General features: G+C 43.2%; 1 protein-coding gene across 10 annotated transcripts in view; it reads right to left on the bottom strand.

Moving 5' to 3' along the window:
- LOC126516489 (uncharacterized) overlaps positions 1-20,084 on the bottom strand; it is a 93,280-nt gene that overhangs the window by 35,438 nt on the left and 37,758 nt on the right. For all 10 annotated transcript variants that reach the window (XM_055063902.2, XM_050166618.3, XM_050166616.3 and 7 more), the window contains 2 exons: positions 17,975-18,056; positions 7,485-7,570 (listed from right to left, as the gene is read on the bottom strand). In XM_055063902.2, coding sequence (XP_054919877.1) covers positions 7,485-7,570; positions 17,975-18,056 — 168 coding nt within the window. The remainder of the gene's footprint in view (positions 1-7,484; positions 7,571-17,974; positions 18,057-20,084) is intronic.

Below are 20,084 nucleotides of genomic sequence, written 5' to 3' on the forward strand. Positions count from 1 at the left end.
GTCACCTTTCTCCGAAACTCTCTATTTTCAACAGAAGCCTGCTCCTCATTCTCTTCTGGATGCTTTATTTCGTAATAAAGCAGATTCCCATACATGGCTGGTAATGTTAGCTGTGGTCGGCTATGTAGCATAGATACTGTGGCCGGCACGGGCTGTCACCATGAGTCCACTGGCTAAGTGCACTGCAGCTCGCTGAGGACAACCGCATTTGGCTCATGTTTAGCGCGTCGTAGGCACCAAAATCAGAAGTTGTGACGTCTATGTTAGTTAACATCCAAAATAAAATTTGAACTGCGCACCACTGTGACATTTAGAAGGCGGAGTATTGTGGGCCCATAACACTTTCCCGTAGCCTTCACAGAGCAAGGCATTGAAGAAGGAACAGGAGCACAGCGGAGGCCGTGTATGTTGCCAATAACTCCGCTTCTGATCAGAGCATTAAGTACTTTTTGCGGCAAAGTATTTCTGAAATAGCCCATTTTCACTTCCACTGCCTTTCTCCACTTTGATAAAAAGTGGTTCAGGGCCCATTTAAACTCTTCTGTATGACCCAAACTCCTATGCTACAGCTTTGAGTTGTAGGGTCAGTGTGCGAAATAGAGAGCAGTTGGAATTCATCAGGATCCTATATCTCTAATTGTGCACTATGCCAATCCTCACGCGGCATACAATGCTACTCTATGGTAAAGCCTCACTAAAGCAGACTTCCATTAATTCAACTCCGATCAATTCAATCACAACCAAAGGTCCCGGCCGGCACCCATACATTTCTATGGGCCTGAACTTCCGTTATATTGATCTCAAAATTGGCCTTAGCCGGATAACAGAACGCCCATGCAGCCTCTTGTCACAGTACGAGCACCCAGATGCCTAATAAGCTTACTGGAAGCTATTCAGAGCTGTTTCTGATGTTGCTGTGGCAATTCGAGCCCTCTTTCTGGCCGCCATGTATCTCTCATATAATATTGTTAACAGGGCCTAGTACGTGTTCCTTCCTTATACACGTGTGCACATGCCGTGCATCAAGAAGTAGAGATAAACCATCTCCTTCTTGGGAAAGCTAGCAAAAAGGAAGGTGGTAAAAAAAAAAAAAAGAAAACTCGAAAAGTCGAGGGGGCCTATAAAGGGCCCCAAACCATCCCTCGGGTTTGGTGAAAAAACAGTCCACAGATAGCACACGCTGCTGCGAACATCTCAGCCAAATTTTGCAGTCATACTTTTGCAGCAGAGTGCAAAGTCACCTCTCTCTTGAACGCTTTCTTTTCAACAAAAACCTGGTCCTCACTCTTTTTTAGGTGCTTTATTTCATGATATAGCAGATTCCCATATGTGGCTGCTAATGGCCAACAGCTGACATCAGAGAAGGGCATTTGGATCAGCGCGCATATTCTTACCATAACTGTGTATATTTATTGATGGAGTTTAATATTAAACAGGCTGAAGTAAGCAAAAATATGCTTTTGAATTTCGATAATGATTAGTACATACTTTTGGAAGAAGCCGACTGTCGTCTGCTAATACTCGGCCGCAACTGCCCGCGTAGGAATTAAAACTTTGGCCACTCTACTTATCGGTGTCGTAGCTGTTGGGTCTTGCAAATTTCGGCTAGTTTTGTACACTCAACTAGCCTCTAGCCAGGCAAAACTTAAGGTCAGATCACATGCAAGCTTGCCAGTGCGCACTCAGTCCTGGTCACTCCTGGTTAGACGCTTTGGCAGACTTCACTTCATAATGAAAGTGCTTCAAGATGCACAAATTGGATGTGGCTACTATCATCCATCAGTCAAACTGGTGCATGACAAAGCCAGTCCACACCACGTAGCACAGCCAGACAGGAGCATATGAGCGCAAGCGCGCACTCTAGCCCTATCGTGCGCAAAGCAAATGCTGCAGTTGCATGTAGCTGCAGTCTGCTACACAGCGTAGATACTATGGCCACCGCAGGGCGCCGCGATGAGCCCATTGGATGAGCGACCTGCAGCTCGCTGAGGACAACCGTGTTTGGCGCATCGTAGGTGCCAAAATTGGAAATAGTGGCATCTACGTGAACACCCAAAATCAAATTCGAACTGCATGCCACAGTGATGTTCAGTAGGCAAAGTGTTGTGGGCACACCTCGCTCTGCCATAGCCTTCACAGTGCAAATCATTGAGAAGGAGCGGAAGCACCATGAACGGTGTTTGATTGCCAATAATTGCACTTCTGCTAAACGCATTGAAGAACTTCTTGCATCAAAGTATTTCTGAAATACCATATTTATTCGAATCTAGGCCGATAGTTTTTTTTTTTTTTTTCAAATAATCAAATACCAAAGTCTGGGGTCGGCTTAGATTCAAGGATTTTAAAAAACATGCCACCTAGAAAAGTGAGTATTGCAGCCACTACTAGCCGCGCCAGTAGCCAACCGAAGTACACAAGCGACATTGTTATTTTAGCCTGTGTTGTATCGGTATGGTGGCTAAAGTATTGGTGCGCGGCGTGGTGTTATCGTAATGGCACCAAATAGGCGATGCCACAAATATAAAGTTGTGCTAGCCGTGGAGGCATCGTGAAACATTAAATCGGGACGGGACTTCTGCATCGATCAGAAAAATGTCCATCATTGGATGGGGCAATGGGAGACGCATTTTGCGTGTGTTGCAAGGAGGAGATGATAGCGATAAAGAAGGTATGCACGCGATAACAGAGAGGGGCTGTTCACAGAGATCGCGCCACGTTTTGACTCGTACGAGTCGGGCCGAACTGTCTGCGCATGCGTGGGCGTGCAGACGCAAGCTTGCGTGCCACCGGAAACGTATGAGGCTAGCAGCGATAATGGCGTAAAATGAGTTCGGCACGCTCATTTTAAATAAATACGGTTTTCATTTTGTGAATGCTGTCCTCACTTATTTGTTCGGCTTACATTCGAGGCAAGTTTTCTTATTTTTTTCTGGCTTCAGACATTCGGGGATCGGCTTAGAATCGGGGCCTGCCTAGATTCGAGTAAATATGGTAGTCTAATTTACCTTCAATTGGATTTCTTGACTTTGCTAAAAAGTGGTCTAGGGCCCCTTTAAAGCCAACAAAAGAGTGGGGGTTTATCTAAAACACTGAAGGCCTGCCAATAAATTGACTGATTCCAAAAATCTTTCTGCACATGTGCCAAGCTGGCGTGGCGCTAGTCCCCCATGCAGTGGTTACCGTAAGTAGACCTGGTTGGAAAGCAATGCGGGGCAACGCGGCTACTCTGGACGGTGTTGCTACGGAAATACTGGTGGTTGCGCTTGTGGTTCTTTCGAGTATGCCGGTTAATTGTGTCGCCTTTGGGTGCAATAACAACTACTATGGAAACAGGAAATCGAGCTTCTTCCGAATTTCATCTGCAAAAATGTATGCGAAGTAAAGGGCTCTGCATATCTGCAGTTAGGCGTGCAAACCCGGACAGCTCATTGTGGAAGCCAACAGCATTCATGAATCTGCGGGGTGCACTTCATCACCGGCAAGTTTTATTTAAAAAAGAAAAAAGATAAACTCCTAGTGACCATTGTGTCGTAACCTCCCTCTGCCAAGCGTAGGCCGGGCGTCGAAGCTGATAAATCATCCGGACTAGGTGCCAACAGTGTTCATGTACAGCAATACTCCACACGAGGCTGCTGTACGGCGGAACAACCACTGCGTGAGAGGGCAAAGGGACTGCAAACGCAAGTAGATGAACGTGCTGTGAAAAAAATTTATATTACTGCCCTGTGGGTCACAATGTTACGTCACCATAGATAGGGACTGCGAAAGGAGAGTAGGATCACCTCAGGGTGTTTATTCGGGTTGGCTCAGCTCTGCATCAGCTCTGAATCATTCTGGGGCCGTCAGTAGTTCGGTAGCCTTGTTACCGTAGGCTCTTGCATAAGGTCTACAACACGTTGTCGTGCCGACGTGAAGGTGGTTTGTTGTCACGTCAGCTAGCTTGTTATCTGCCGCTCATATTTTGGGTGTTTTAACTTATGTACCATCACTGGCCGTATTGCATACGTTTCCTTGATATGCACACTAACAGGACAGCGCGAACCGAACGCCACCCCCCCTTCCTTCCCCTCTTATTCTTCTTTTTTTTAACAATGCGATTTTCCACACTATGATCTGCTTTGAGTTGCACACAGCCACCCTGCTATTTTGTAATGTAAATGCAGCACACTAGTTACTTTATGAAGCCGACGCACTAAATTGCACAGTCAACTGCATTTGCTTGCAACACAAACATGTCATTACTTTGCTGTGCAACAATGCGGCCCATTAGCATTTCCGCTTAGTGAAAAGTAAAAGGACCTGAAACTTCAAAGCAGCGAAAATGTGTTATTGAATACAGTACTTAATGACCTGAGTATGAAGAAATTTTTGACATTGTTTTAACAATTTCTAAAAGCATCCAAACATTGTTGCTTGGCTGTATATAACATATTGTGTTATGTATATACTGTACAGGAGCTACCAATACAGGTTCCGGTCGTATACCACGTACACGCCGGCCGTCTTCATGGATGGCTTGCACGTTGCTCGTACCAGACCACCTTTTGGATCAGCTGCGGTTAAGTTTATCATTTGATTTGCCATATAGCCTTCGTCATGTAACACCCAGCCTCGATGAGCCTGATGAACGGTCGAAGGGTTTGAGGACAGATACTGCTGAACACCATCGTTCGTTACGGAGCACTTCAAAAAGTCCCATGTCCATCCCATGTGTGCAAACGGGAGGGGTATATTGTCTTCTTCAATCAATGCTCACACACTGATTAAAACCAATTCAATAAAGCACTGAAACAACACACAAAGCAGGTCGTATCGATACGCAGAGCATGGAGTGCATGCTAGCGTAGGCCTTATTTTCCAACCAAACGGCGTGGTGCGAGGTTGTTCGTTTTCCCTGAAGGTGGCGCTCATGATTTTGGAATCAGTCAATCTATTAAGCCACTCGGTGCTCGTACTGTGACCAGAGACGGTGCATGTGCATGAGTAAATTAAGAGGAAGCTTTAGCTCGGGGGCTCCTATTCAAATACATGGAAAATGAGAAATCATTTTTCTCAGCAATCACTGTACCAAATTTAATGAGGTTTGTTGCATTTAAAATGAGAAGTTAAAATCTAGTGAGTACTGGTAGATGCAGTTTACAAAACTGTGATATCTGTTCTTGGTGAAGAGCTACAAAATTGTAAACTACATCCATTTTTTTTGGCCCTAACAATTTTTTGAAAATTCCTTTGAAAAAAATTCAGGCCACAAACCAAAATTCTGCTTCCAACAGTCACTAGAACTTAACTTCCTCTCTCAAATGCAACTAATTTTATTAAAATCGGCAGTGTGGTTATCTCAGAAAAGCATTTCAGCATTTTACATGCAGTTGAATAGGTGGCATCGGAGTTGGGCCAGAGCTAAAGCTTCCTCTTAAGGAACACATGCCATCTCTCATAGCAGTGGCATGGCCGCTGGATAAAAAAAGAAAGGTGCGGCCTGCCACGTGCATCGAGAACGCTGTCATCCACCGCGGTGCTACCAGTCGGGGTCTGTTGTCCGGGATCGGCATAGATAATGCGCGAGGAACGCGTTTCGAACGCCGTCACCCGTGGAAACCGACGCGTCCCGTCCCCGAGAGCTAGCGCCGTTTGGCCCAGCCAAGCGGCCGAGAATGCAAGTACGGCTGAGACATTCGCTTCCACTGCAGCCCGCCTGACTTGGCAGGCCGCACCTTTTTTTTTTTATCCAGCGGCCGTGGCAGTGGCATCTTTACCTGCTTAACATGTTTCACCGCATAACATCGCTTTATTGCGGCGAAGCTAACTTCACAGGCAAACATTGCCAAGTGAATCGACTGCATGTTTTGGTATCTTTTTTTCTGCCTTTTGTTTATTTTGGCCTGCCAGATAATTTGACCAGTTTTGTCGGTATCGTCAGGTTCAAATCAACGAAGTGAACTGTATGGTTATATTCATTGCACTTCCTTATAATGGTTGTCCACCTCCGTCGTCAACATTGCCCACAGAGATGGGAGGGTTAGAGTGAGTTACCACTAGGGTAAGCCTAGGCTGATGCAAAAGCATGGAGCATACCACTAAAGGTGACCCTTGTCCATTGTTTTGTGCTGTCCCCTTCAAAGACGTTGCCTTACCAACTAGCTCAGGTCAAAAACCTAGTGCACCGCTGTTAAGGGCCGCAGAAAGTTTTCTGTCTTTGGTCAGCGAGCTGACTGCTTTCTTTAATGCAGCTGTCAAAGGTAATCCATCTTTGTTGTCGTAGTACATGCAAAAGTAGCAGTGTAACAGGTATTATCAGTGTTTTATGAGTGTGCTGGTGGAGCGCTGCAAGCCTCTGATTTCATGCAACCAACATCACCATACATTAATGGATGGTCGTAAACAACAAAAAAGCTTTTCATTACGCTGGTGTCCAGCTACAAGCGTAGTACGAAATCAGTAAAGTCACCAGAGGCTTGCAGCGCTCCACCAGGGACATTCAAGAAACACTGATAAGACAAGTGATCAAGAACATGAGAATGGGGCTCTTAACTTGAAACAATGCCAGTTCATTTTCCATTTTTATTAATAGCACCAAGTAGCCGATCTTGGTATCCACGGCCGAATTCATGACAAAGGGTGAAAAGAACAGAACACAAAATAAATTGCTATAAAATAGAGTCTAAGGGCATAAAATGATACTCAACTGTGTGTGTGCCGCAGTTTATTGCAGCTGCAGTTTGGACAGCACAGCATGCAACGAAGTGTCCTTCCTCCTTGTACCACAACCCATGCACTCCACTGTTTGCATTTTGTTGAGAATGATATTCAGGTCGTGTTTTGATGAGGGTCATGCATTATTATGCCGGAACAAAACACTTCACGTTTTGTTCTGGCATAATAGTGCACAAACCCTAAACCAAGATGAAGCGTTTCGTGCGCACAAACCACAGGAGAGTGCAGGAGCTGGCGGAGTGCAGTGACGGAGTGTGGTGGCGAGCAGCTGCAGTTAAGTGTAAGCTAGACTGAATGCGGGCATGGCCATCTATACAGTTTGACTTTCAATGCTGTTTCGCACATTGCCAAGTAGCCGACACCTCGCAGGAGTACTGAACTGCTCCACTAGATGAGTGACCATCATCATTACATGCTGCCAGATTTTGGGCTAATCGATTTGAAATAAGCAGTAAAACTTCGTTATGAACTAAAAGAATGTTTGTTATACTCATTTAAAGGAAATTTTTCTTTCAATAAAACAAGACATTAAATGTTCTGGTCTATGAAAATTTGAAGGATAAATACAATTAGTTTTTTGCATTATAGTCATTAGTTCATTATAACCCTTTTCATTATGAAAAGGTTTGACAGTGCATTTTTGTATGTGCAACCTTCTCCAGATCCATTGTTGTGTCTATAACTTGCAAATATAACTTGAAATTTTCAAAGGCAAATTGAGTGCCCCTTTAATAAGACTAACAACCAAGGACATGTTCTTCGTAACTGACCTGGCATCTTCCAGCTCCATTTCATCTGCCTTTCCCCACTGAAAGTTGAGTCGTTGCTCCATACTGTACACTCGGCGCACCGTTGACTGCAATAAATGAGCGACAGTTGAACATTTCAATAAGTGAGCGACAGTTGCACAGTTACTTCTTGTTTGACAAGTCGAGAGATGGGGATATTCAAAACACCACAAGCAAGTCCCTCCACGAAGCACAATGCCAGCGGCAAAATATCACATCGGCTCCTGGAGAAGGTGAAATGCCAGCTTCTTTGCAGCAAGGCTTGCTTGCTTGCATTTAAAATATTTAAAAATTAAAGGAACACTTAAACATCAAAACAATGAAAAACAGCACCAGGAAGAAATCTTTCATAACAGCAGAATTGTGCAGCCTGAAGGTGAAATCAATAAAGCTGCGTCCAGCATACTCCAAAATTACCTTGTTGCTATCACTGCCATTTTCTGGTCTCACACACTTTTCCCGTAATTCAGCAGTTCAGTCGAGATCCAGCAACGTCGAGAGGGGCACGCTCTGCCTTTCAGCCAACTCGGTCTTGGAACACATGTTCTTACCCGCTTCTTGGATCAAGCAGAACTTCTGCTGCAGCGTTAAAGTCTTATACTTTGGCATCTTCACTCACTGGCACTTCTGCACAGTTGAGAAAAAAAAAAAGAACACCACGCTAGCTGCAACACCCCTAACCACCGCACACAAAGAAACAGTGCAGACCGGCGTTGCACGCACACATGTCGCCAGGCGCGGAGAGAGAATGGGCAAATGGCAGCCAGTGGCAGCGGCACGAAACACGTGCTGAAGCGGCGACTGCGAGGAGCATGCGGAGTGGAGGACAAGAGCATGTGACAAAAACCGGTATGCCTCCTGCATTACAGTGAAGCAAGTCTTCTCCTCTGCACATGCGTGTTTCAGCGGTGCGCAGGGCGTACCGTGGACTCATTTTTGTGCTAGCAAAATTTCTGTTCTGCAAACTCTACTAATAGCAGGGGGGAGGTATTAGTAGAGTTTGCAGAACAGAATAATATGAGGATAATGAATACCTTCTTCCGCAAGCGGAATAACCGAAAGTGGACATGGAAGAACCCGAACGGCGAGACTAGAAATGAAATAGATTTCATACTCTGCGCTAACCCTGGCATCATACAAGATGTGGACGTGCTCGGTAAGGTGTGCTGCAGTGACCACAGGATGGTAAGAACTCGAATTAGCCTAGACCTGAGGAGGGAACGGAGGAAACTGGTACATAAGAAGCCGATCAATGAGTTAGCGCTAAGAGGGAAAATAGAGGAATTCCAGATCAAGCTACAGAACAGGTATTCGGCTTTAAGTCACGAAGAGGATCTTAGTGTTGAAGCAATGAACGACAATCTTGTGGGCATCATTAAGGAGTGTGCAATAGAAGTCGGTGGTAACTCCGTTAGACAGGATACCAATAAGCTATCGCAGGAGACGAAAGATCTGATCAAGAAACGCCAATGTATGAAAGCCTCTAACCCTACAGCTAGAATAGAACTGGCAGAACTTTCGAAGTTAATCAACAAGCGTAAGACAGCTGACATAAGGAAGTATAACATGGATAGAATTGAACAAGCTCTCAGGAACGGAGGAAGCCTAAAAGCAGTGAAGAAGAAACTAGGAATTGGCAAGAATCAGATGTATGCGCTAAGAGACAAAGCCGGCAATATCATTACTAATATGGATGAGATAGTTCAAGTGGCTGAGGAGTTCTATAGAGATTTATACAGTACGAGTGGCACCCATGATGATAATGGAAGAGAGAATAATCTAGAGGAATTCGATATCCCAGAAGTAACGCCGGAAGAAGTAAAGAAAGCCTTGGGAGCTATACAAAGGGGGAAGGCAGCTGGGGAGGATCAGGTAACAGCAGATTTGCTGAAGGATGGTGGGCAGATTGTTCTAGAAAAACTGGCCAGCCTCTATACGCAATGCCTCAAGACCTCGAGCGTACCGGAATCTTGGAAGAACGCTAACATAATCCTAATCCATAAGAAAGGCGACGCCAAAGATTTGAAAAATTATAGACCGATCAGCTTACTGTCCGTTGCCTACAAAGTATTTACTAAGGTAATTGCAAATAGAATCCGGAACACCTTAGACTTCCGTCAACCAAAGGACCAGGCAGGATTCCGTAAAGGCTACTCAACAATAGATCATATTCACACTATCAATCAGGTGATAGAGAAATGTGCGGAATATAACCAACCATTATATATAGCTTTCATTGATTACGAGAAAGCGTTTGATTCAGTCGAAACCTCAGCAGTCATGGAGGCATTGCGGAATCAGGGTGTAGACGAGCCGTATGTAAAAATACTGAAAGATATCTATAGCGGCTCCACAGCCACTGTACTCCTCCATAAAGAAAGCAACAAAATCCCAATAAAGAAAGGCGTCAGGCAGGGAGATACGATCTCTCCAATGCTATTCACAGCGTGTTTACAGGAGGTATTCAGAGACCTGGATTGGGAAGAATTGGGGATAAGAGTAAATGGAGAATACCTTAGTAACTTGCGCTTCGCTGATGATATTGCCTTGCTTAGTAACTCAGGGGACCAACTGCAATGCATGCTCACTGATCTGGAGAGGCAGAGCAGAAGGGTGGGACTAAAAATGAATCTGCAGAAAACTAAAGTAATGTTTAACAGTCTCGGAAGGGAACAGCAGTTTACGATAGGTAGCGAGGCACTGGAAGTGGTAAGAGAATACATCTACTTAGGACAGGTAGTGACTGCTGATCCAGATCATGAGAGTGAAATAATCAGAAGAATAAGAATGGGCTGGGGTGCGTTTGGCCGGCATTCGCAGATCATGAACAGCAGGTTGCCATTATCCCTCAAGAGAAAAGTGTATAACAGCTGTGTCTTACCAGTACTCACATACGGGGCAGAAACCTGGAGGCTTACGAAAAGGGTTCTACTTAAATTGAGGACGACGCAACGAGCTATGGAAAGAAAAATGATAGGTGTAACGTTAAGGGATAAGAAAAGAGCTGATTGGGTGAGGGAACAAACGCGCGTTAATGACATCTTAGTTGAAATCAAGAAAAAGAAATGGGCATGGGCAGGACATGTAATGAGGAGGGAAGATAACCGATGGTCATTAAGGGTTACGGACTGGATTCCGAGAGAAGGGAAGCGTAGCAGGGGGCGACAGAAAGTTAGGTGGGCAGATGAGATTAGGAAGTTTGGAGGGTCAACATGGCCACAATTAGTACATGACCGGGGTAGTTGGAGAAGTATGGGAGAGGCCTTTGCCCTGCAGTGGGCGTAATCAGGCTGATGATGATGATGATGATGACTACGGGTCGGGCGCTTCGTCTATAAATAATCGCGACTGACCAAATGGCCGTCATTTCGTCGGGTTTGTGGTGAAATTGGGATTGGGAATCGCCGCACAGCACCCCAAATCTTCTAATTAACCGGGTTGGTCTAGAGCGCCGGTTCGAATTATCCGGTAAAATTTACATTGGAAAATACGGGACCGCAGAAAACCTTTGAATTATCCGGGATATCAAATTAACTGATTTCGAATTAACGAGGTTTTACTGTATTACACGGTACTATGACCACTTTGATGGGGAGAAAAAGATTGCAAAAACAGAACACTGCACAATACTGCTCAAAGTTCAGATTTTTTTCCTCAGTATCTGCGAAGCATGGTTTTCAAATTTTGCCAGCCTGTTGCCATCAAATTAATTGAAATTTGAGGCAAATATCTTTGCCCCTAGGCTGCACTAAAAATTGACGATAAGTGCTCAAGTTCAGGCCTATTGCTATATTTGCGGTATTTCAAAATTCTTTTTAAAAGAAAAGGCCATATTTGATTTTCTTTATTATTTCCCAAATTATGTCTATTAACTTGAACTAACATAATCTAAAAAAAATAATGTCTCATAATTTTTTTTTAATGTAAACAGAGGGGAATATGACCGAATAAACGTTATTGCTGCTTTGACATATGGGGTCCATGCGTACTCATGGTTGCAGGTTCCTGTCTTTTGCGATATGAAAATGCACCAGGATGATTCAGAACGTGAGAATTGACAAAACAGAAAATTTTTGGGGTGAGAACACTCAGCGCAACCACCTTGGGCAGGAATCCCAAAACCTGTGCATGGGTGCAGAGACAGAACAGTGGGCAATTGTCACATAATTCAAGTTCTTGCTCTCGATATCGGGCCTTTAAGAGCATGTCTTGTGTGCAGTTCATTAGAAACAGAATGGAAAGGGTGTGAGAGCAATGTTTTTGACTCTCTAAACAATGTGTGAATGACCTAGCGCTTCAATTTTTTTTCATGAACATGAATGTTTTTCTCGCAATACTAAGATTGATTTCGTCTTTCTTGGCACTCAGACAGCAAAATATATTTTTTTTAAAACAAATCATAAATGGTCAACAGACATGCCCGGCTGAAATCTGAACACACCAAACAACGAAACATTCTGAAGAGGCTCCTTCCACTTCAGCAATGTGGAAAGACTGACAAGCTCATCAACCAGCAGCAATTTTCACTGCCACAAGTAGAAGTTTTGGACCTAAAAGAAGATTATTGTGAGTGGTGGTGTAAGCATGGCGCCCACTGTTGGCTTGGCATGCGAAGAGATACATGACGATACTAGACACTAGTGTGTCCAGTGAGAGGCCTTTTTCGGTGTTTGAAGGAACTGTGACATGCAGAAAGGTGTTGCTGATCCCCAAACAAGTCAAGCAGCTATCCTGCTTTCCCGACAACATTAAATAACTGCAGCTACGATACTGTCAAACAAAAGTGTAGTACTAGAGAATTTTGCTGACCACAAAGCATAATCTTCCTGTACATTGCTGTGCAGTAAACTTCCTTCTTCTTCTTCTCGTACCTCTGGTTGGTGAAAAAAAACATTTTTGCAATACCAATACTATTCGTATTCGAACAAAAATATTAGGTCCTATTGGCAGATTGCTTTTCATTACTCGAATTTGCTTTGAAATTTAAAATTTAACATCCATACACCCCTACCATAAAGCAATGACCAAAACAGCGGATTTGCCTCTACAACAAACTTAGGCATTACCGATGGCCCATTTGTTGCTCTACAATGAATGCACAAAGTGACACCGCTACTGCTCTCTGCAGCTCCCATTGAGCTGTGGTGCGCATAAGGAACACCAGTTGACACCACAACAAAGACCTTGGAAGAGGGCCTGAAACTCTGCAATAGCTATGGTAATAATAGCTAATAGCAGAAGATAAATGTGTCAGTGCAGCATTATTTAGTCTAACGAAACTCGAGATAAATTTCATAGATAAGCACCTTCATTTGTAGGGAGTACACATGGCTTTCAGTCTTTTGGTTATAGGTGGGGTGCATTTTGACATGTTATGAAGCTGGTTGTTTCTTGAATAAATTTTTCAATTGGCAGTACAGCACTCATCCTGTTGTGCTTGTTCTTGTTTCCTGTGCTCATCTCCTTCATGCTGCTTCAAGTTATACTCAATATGAACCAAACTCAGCCAAATCAAGTTGTTGCTATTATAGAGGCACTTGATGGTATTTAGCATGCTTCTGTAACTATGTACTTTGCCCACATTTGACCAGAATGTGCTCGTCTCATGAATCAGTCTTTCGACGGGTGGTCTTGCCCACAGCTCCAAAGTGTGTCAAAAACTACACAGAACACAGAATTCGTGGAACTTAAAGAAAAAGAAAATTCCAAGGCTCTTCAATGACTTCCACCATTACAAAGAATTTTCAAAAGCAACATGTTGGACTGCTCAAAAGTCAGACTGTCTTTAACAATGAGCAAACCATTTTTTGTGTGTGCACGTACGCACAGCTGAAAAAAGAATGAAAAAAACTCAGTAAGTGTACCACCACAAAACTGCGAACTGTACTGGCTTAATTTTTGAACTGCATCAACCCCCGCCCCCCCCTCTTTGTTTTAAGTGAAGTTTCCTATGCTTACCCCCTCAGGGTTTAGTGTTGGAAGTATCTATTATTTCTCGCTGAGTAGACAACTCGTGCCACTGGGAATGAGCTAATGGGTACATGCCCTTGAGACGTAAGAGCCACGGACAAAGTGTTATTTCAAAACTCTATTTTGATTAATTTTCTGGAGAGAGGATTATTCGAAGAGAAAGTCAGAGTTTCATTTTTTGCATTTCATGCCAAAACCTCAGTGCCAGTCATCACTGTGACAGGTTTGACAGTGTTTTTTTCCTTGTACTTGGGCCATTTTGGCTTAGAAAAAGTTCTTAAAACTTGCCAAGTTATTGCCTCTTACAGAATACAATGCAATGCAATCAATTTGTACTGATTATTGAGCACAAGTTATCTGACCCGTGCATTTGCTCGAAAACTGGTGCCTCTATGTGACAACCACGGAGCTCCTGTAGCAGAATCATTCAAAGCAATCCCCATTTCAATCGGCCTTTCTTTCTCGAGACTCCAATAAGTGTTAACTTGCTATTCCTTATACTATTTGGATGGAAACGAACATTCGAGCAGTGCATTCTCAAATAAAAGAGCAAGGACTATAAGATTCATACTGAAACTAATAGTTTTTGCACATTTCAACTGCTTACAGTCCCAGTAAAGAACACACAACCCTGCCTTTTTCATGCTGCGCTGTATTGCCTGTGTACATAAATGTAAAGCATTTGAGGCCACTGGGCAAGTTAAAAATTCACTAAATTCTGTGGTTTTACATGCCAAAACAATGATCTGATTATGAGGCTGTTGTTAGTGACTGACTGGAGATTAATTTGACCACCTGGTGCTTTTTTTTAACCTGCACCCAATGCACAGTACACAAGTGTTTGCATTACATGCCCATCAGAATGCAGACACTGCAGCAGGGTTTGAATATGTGACCTCGAGCTCAGCAGCACAATACCACAATCGGCGAGCTACCACATTGGGTCACTGGGCAAGTGATAAACCATTGTAGCTACTGAGAAAGCAACAAGAACAACTGCCAAGCCCTGCAGGTGAATTACTGAAGGTACCAATGCAATCCAAAGCTGAAAGACACCGGCACGTGCATTTTTAAAGGCAAAATTGTAATGAAGTCTTATGTAATATCCAGACTATGGTTCCAAACACAGCGCAAGGTCATTTCAAGGTGATAGATGCATATCATGCAAAAGGAAACTCATCATGTTGGCACAAATATGGCATTCCCGCTAGGTCTCAAATTGCATCTCGAGATTAACTACTGGTTGAGCATTGCACTTCAGACTACTAGACAGGGGTGGTTGCAGAGGAACACTAAAGACTAACAGAACATTACTAAATTAGTTTAGACTACTAACCTTTCAATACTCCACATTCATTCATTTGGCGGGAATACAATTATTAAATTCAGAACTTCCAGGTTTTGAACTTTGAACTGAAACCTCCATGTAGGTATATCAGTGAGATGCCCTGATATTTTGGTTGTTTTGGCAAAGGAAAAGTTCTGAGAGCTTGCTGGGTTGAGCCCATGGTTCTTTTAGAATGCAGTGCATAGTCCTTCTCTACTGATAAAGACTTAACTAGACCTAAGCAGATGTCAAAATCAACGATGTCGCAGCAAGCTGGTGCGTCAAGTTCAGGGTGGTGTTGCCACCCGTCCATCACTTTTTTCATCTTTTCTGATTAGCAAGCCTCGTCTTAGGGTTAAGAGGAACCATTCCACTCCTGCAGAGGTGTAGTTCACTAATACAGCTCAACTTATTATTACACTTCGCAATCTTTTCAACAGGGATTCCAGCAAATACATATCTCTAAACATTCTCCGACTTGTTCCAGGCTTTCACTGCCTGTTCACAAGAATTCCCTGATTAGAAAGACTGGCAAAATAAAATGCTAACAATGTGAAATAGGTAAAGGAAAACTGCAACCCAAAACAACTTTTTCTAGTCGTACAAAATGTATTCCATGCATACATTATCTGCTCTTTGTATCCACAACTTTTTTTTTTTTTTTGTATTCACAGCAGAGGCCTCAAATTTGACTTCTATGAGCAATGCTCCCTGAATTATTACATTTGGTTAAGGGCTCCATGTTTAAATTCTTACTAAGCACCCAATGCCTCCAGTTTTCACTTTTTTCATTTGCAGCTCCTCTGCTAAGTGCATTATCCTGGTGAAGTTCTGCCTTCGCAACCCCCTGTGCTACCAACACGACCTTAAGCATGAACTCTGAAAATTCATTAAATTCCGTAGTTTTATGTGCAAAAAGCACAATCTGATTATGAGGCACGTCGTAGTGGGGGACTGCAGATTAATTTTAACCACCACGAGTTCTTTAACGTGCACCTAAATCCAAGTACACAAGCATTCTTGCATTTCACCCCCTTCGAAATGCTGCTGCCAAAAGCTGGGATCAAACCTGTGACTTCAAGCTCAGCAGTTCAACTTAACACGCTGAGCTGTCAAAGTTCACTTCAAGGCGTTTCCCACCACTCACACTTTTGTTTACTGCAAATCTGTGCTCCAGTCGCGATCAGACAGCTTCAATATGTCTGTACCCAAATGTCCTACAAACTACTAGACCTTGGGTGTTACTGCTTTCTAAGTAAATATAGTGAACTCCCTTACATCAAGCACAGAAAATCTAAATCTGCTGTATGAAACAATCTAAATATTCCATTAAATATCCAGTGCAAAAGTAATGCTGTGCACCCATATCAAATGGCATCTGCCAGTCAGTTGCTCCAAAACTACTTCCACCATAAACAGCTTATAGAATGTATGCTTATTCACATGTTAGGACATTTTCTAAAACATTAAAGGGGCCCTGAACCACCTATCGGGCTTGGTGAAATAACATAGCCCGTGGGTAGCACACGCTGATGTGAACATCTCAAGTTTTGCTTTCGTATGCAGTGCGTGGAGCTTGCAAGCAGAGTGCAAAGTCACCTTTCTCTTAAACGCTCTCTTTTAAACAGAAGGCTGCTCCTCATTCTCTTCTGGACGTTTTATTTTGTGATAAAGCGGATTCCCATATGCATCTCCTATTGGCAGCTGTGGTTGGCTACGTAGCGTAGATACCGCAGCTGTCACGGGGTGCCACCACGAGTACACTGGATAAACGCATTGCGGCTCGCTGAGGGCAACTGCGTTTGGCTTACGTTTAGCAAGTCATAGGCACCAAAATCGTAAGTTGTGGTGTCTACGTTAACATCCAAAATGAAATTTGAACTGCGCACCACAGTTACATTTAGAAGCGAAGCATTGTGGGCACGCCCCACTCCACCATACCCTTCGTAGTGCAAGGCATTGAAGAACAGGCGGGAGCACAGCGGAAGCCTTGTTTGATTTCCAATAACTCCGCTTCTGCTGAACGCATTGAAGTACTTTGGCGGTAAAGTATTTCTGAAATAGCTTATTTTCACTTCCAATGCCTTTCCCCACTTCGATAAAAAGTGGTTTAGGGCCCCTTTAATTTAAGAATAATGTTGCTATGCTGTTTTGCGTGGCAGAGACATAATCTGGCTATGAGAAATGCCATAACGGGCTTCACATTAAATTTGGAAACCTGGTGCCCTTTAAGAGGAAGATTTAGCTCGGGTGCTCTTATCTAAATTTATGTAAAAGGAGAATTCATTTTTCTCGGCAACTGCTACACCAAATTTGGCGAGGTTTGTTGTATTTAAAAGGGAAATTTGAAATCTAGTGACTGCTGGTTCTAAATTTTTTATTTAGATGGTCATTAGAATTTGACAAAAATAAAAGATTTTCTGAAAACGAAACTACAACGTTTACAACTCTCTAACTGTACAATTCCTGTACTGTATGCACAGTCATGTTATAGCATGCAAATACAGTTCTGGTACAAGCAAAGCAGAATCAGTACACATCGTCTCTGCTTGCGATACGTGCACTCTTAAGAAAGATTTTAGAAAACAGCAGACCTGGACGAAAACGACACAGATCTGCAAAATGGCACGAGATTGTCGAATTTGCACACAAGTCCACTCAAACCCAGCTGCAGGTAGTTATAACCCAAATGAAGTCTCTTCAGGCAAACAAGCCTGCACTAGTTTGCTAGCACTAGCCTGCGCTAATGCAAAAGTATTGATTATAAAAGAAAGAAAATGTCATCCACCTGACTGTACCACGAAGCTAAAACAAGAAACCCATACCAGTGGATGACAACCCATCCCCATGTGCTTCCTCTGTAGCTTCGTCTACAGCCAGGTGGTTGACAATTTTTTCCATTCCATGAACCGACCTCCACCACCTTGCAGGCTTCCGCAGAACTGATTTGCAAATGTAGTGATAAGTGTGGAATGCCAAAATTTGTACGCCAACTAGCAGTGCCAAAAAAATGTCTTAATGATACCCCATGGGCAAACAAGAAAACACGAAAAGATGCATACCAGAAAGAGGAAATGGAAAACACGTCTTTCTCACCCTATTTTTCAGAGAATGCATGCACACCCACTTGCCCAGAAGACAGCATTACCATTGGATTAACAAAAAGCCCGCACACCTTGAGTGCAACTGGCTGTCGCCTGGAGGGTCTCGATTGCTTGGCACTGGACGGTGTTGGCCACTCGTCATCATCACTGCCTCTGCAAGTGGAATTTTTGGGTTGAATGTAAGCTTTCGCACTGAACAAAAATTGAAAATGGTAGGCGACCCTAACCTTTGACTTAGGTGTCTCTTAATGGCATTTGCACCTCGGCATTTGTGTTCTTTAGGTTAACTTTAGGCAAATGCAACGCACAAACCGAACTCAGAGGCAACTGTTTTACATTAATTAGCCGGCTAAATATCATGCCACTTTCTTGTGTGTGACGACATACATGACACCATTACTTCCACTTTCTAATTTCGGGTTTCCAGGACTTTCACCAAAGTCATGCTCCATGTGGCGGGTCTCTAAAGTCTACGATTCTGTGTTTTGGTGTGTGGTAATCAGTGATTTTTAATTAATTCTAATCATTCCAGACATTTCAGTAATTTAACTTGTAACAAAACTTATGCTCTGATATCATATCTCTAATGAAACCCATGAATTTTGTATCGTTATATCTTTTTCTCTCTCTTCTTATTCATATTGAATTTCATCCCTGGTTGTCTCAGTGATTTCTAATTAACTGTAAGTATTTGAGGCACTTCAGTAATTTAACTTGTAATTCAACTTATGCTTTGGTATCATATCTCTAATTAAACCCTTGAATTTCGTACTGTACTATTTTTTTTATTTTTTTCTGATTTATTTTGAATTTTGTCCCTGGTCATCTCAGTGATTTCTAATTATTTCTAATTATTCCAGACACTTCAGTAACTCAGCTCATAACTAAACTTATGCTCTGATGTCATATCTATAATGAAACCCATGAACTATGTACTGTACTATTTTTCTTTTATTTTTTTCTGATTTAGTTTAAATTTCTTCCACGGTCGTCTCTGGAGGTGAACCAGAAGTGCTACGCAAGAAACAAGAGTGTCACTTTATGCACGCACCACTAAAAAATGTTTATCTAGGGCTTTAGGCACGAAAACCATGATATGATTACAAGGCACACTGTAGTGGGGTACTCTAAATTACTTCCGACACCTGGGTCCTTTAGTGTGCACCTAAACACAATGAATAGAAAACAGACTAGTTTTTAGTCCAAAATTTTCTGATGAACCGCCCATCCCTTCCCCACTTTCCCACGGAACAAAGTTTCAAGAAGTGGGCTCCAAAAGAGTGACATGGATGACAGGGAAAGCTTGAATGCAAAAGTAAGGTGAGGGCTAGTGGCGGCCTGATAGGGAGGTGGGGGGGGAAGAGTGTCATGGGGGTCATCCCCTATCTCATGCACAGAACACTGTGGCCCACTCATGGTGCACCTCTACCTAATTACAGATTGTGTTAAGCATAACTGCTGAGGGGGGATCAGCACTAAATTCCACACATACGTAAAGATCGGACGAATGCGTGTATAAAACTTGGGGCATTGCTGCTCCCCCCAAAGGCCTTCGTGTTGTCAAAGAGCTTCTCATTTCTGGTACTTGACCGAATTGTCGACCACACTGTGCGGATAAAAAGCATTCTGAAAATATTGCGACTTGCTTGCCTAGGAAAAGCATAAGCACCACCCCCCCCCCACCATTTTTCTTCCTTTATTTTTCTTTCCCTTGTCTCTGGCTTTCATTACGTTAATAAACTTGAGAAGAGCTTGCGGTTAGGACAGCTTGTACATACTGATCAAAATGAAAACAGGGCAAAAAATGGGACAAGAAAGAAAGACCTACCGAATGCTGATTTGCGCACGGTACAATATATATCAAGAACAGGGGTGCTGGGACAGGGAAGCTGAGAAACAGCCCCAATAAACAGGTGGGAGTGCAGGTAGGCAAATGGTCTCTAAGTCTATGCAGAAACAGAAATATAGCAATGTTAGGGGCTGCCGCGCCGTTCAACAACCCGGTGAATATTGAGTATGAGAGTGACTAACAGAAAATAATTTTAAGGGGAGTGAGATGATGGATACGAGAAGGGGGGCAGGGGGGTCACGCATAAAAGGCGCGAAGATGAAGTTGGCAGATAATTATGGACATAGGGAGAATGTCTTGTCACTGCCCGATTGCTCAACACCAGACGGCCG

This window comes from Dermacentor andersoni, chromosome 1, assembly GCF_023375885.2.
Source record: "Dermacentor andersoni chromosome 1, qqDerAnde1_hic_scaffold, whole genome shotgun sequence".
Taxonomy (NCBI): Eukaryota; Metazoa; Arthropoda; class Arachnida; order Ixodida; family Ixodidae; genus Dermacentor; species Dermacentor andersoni.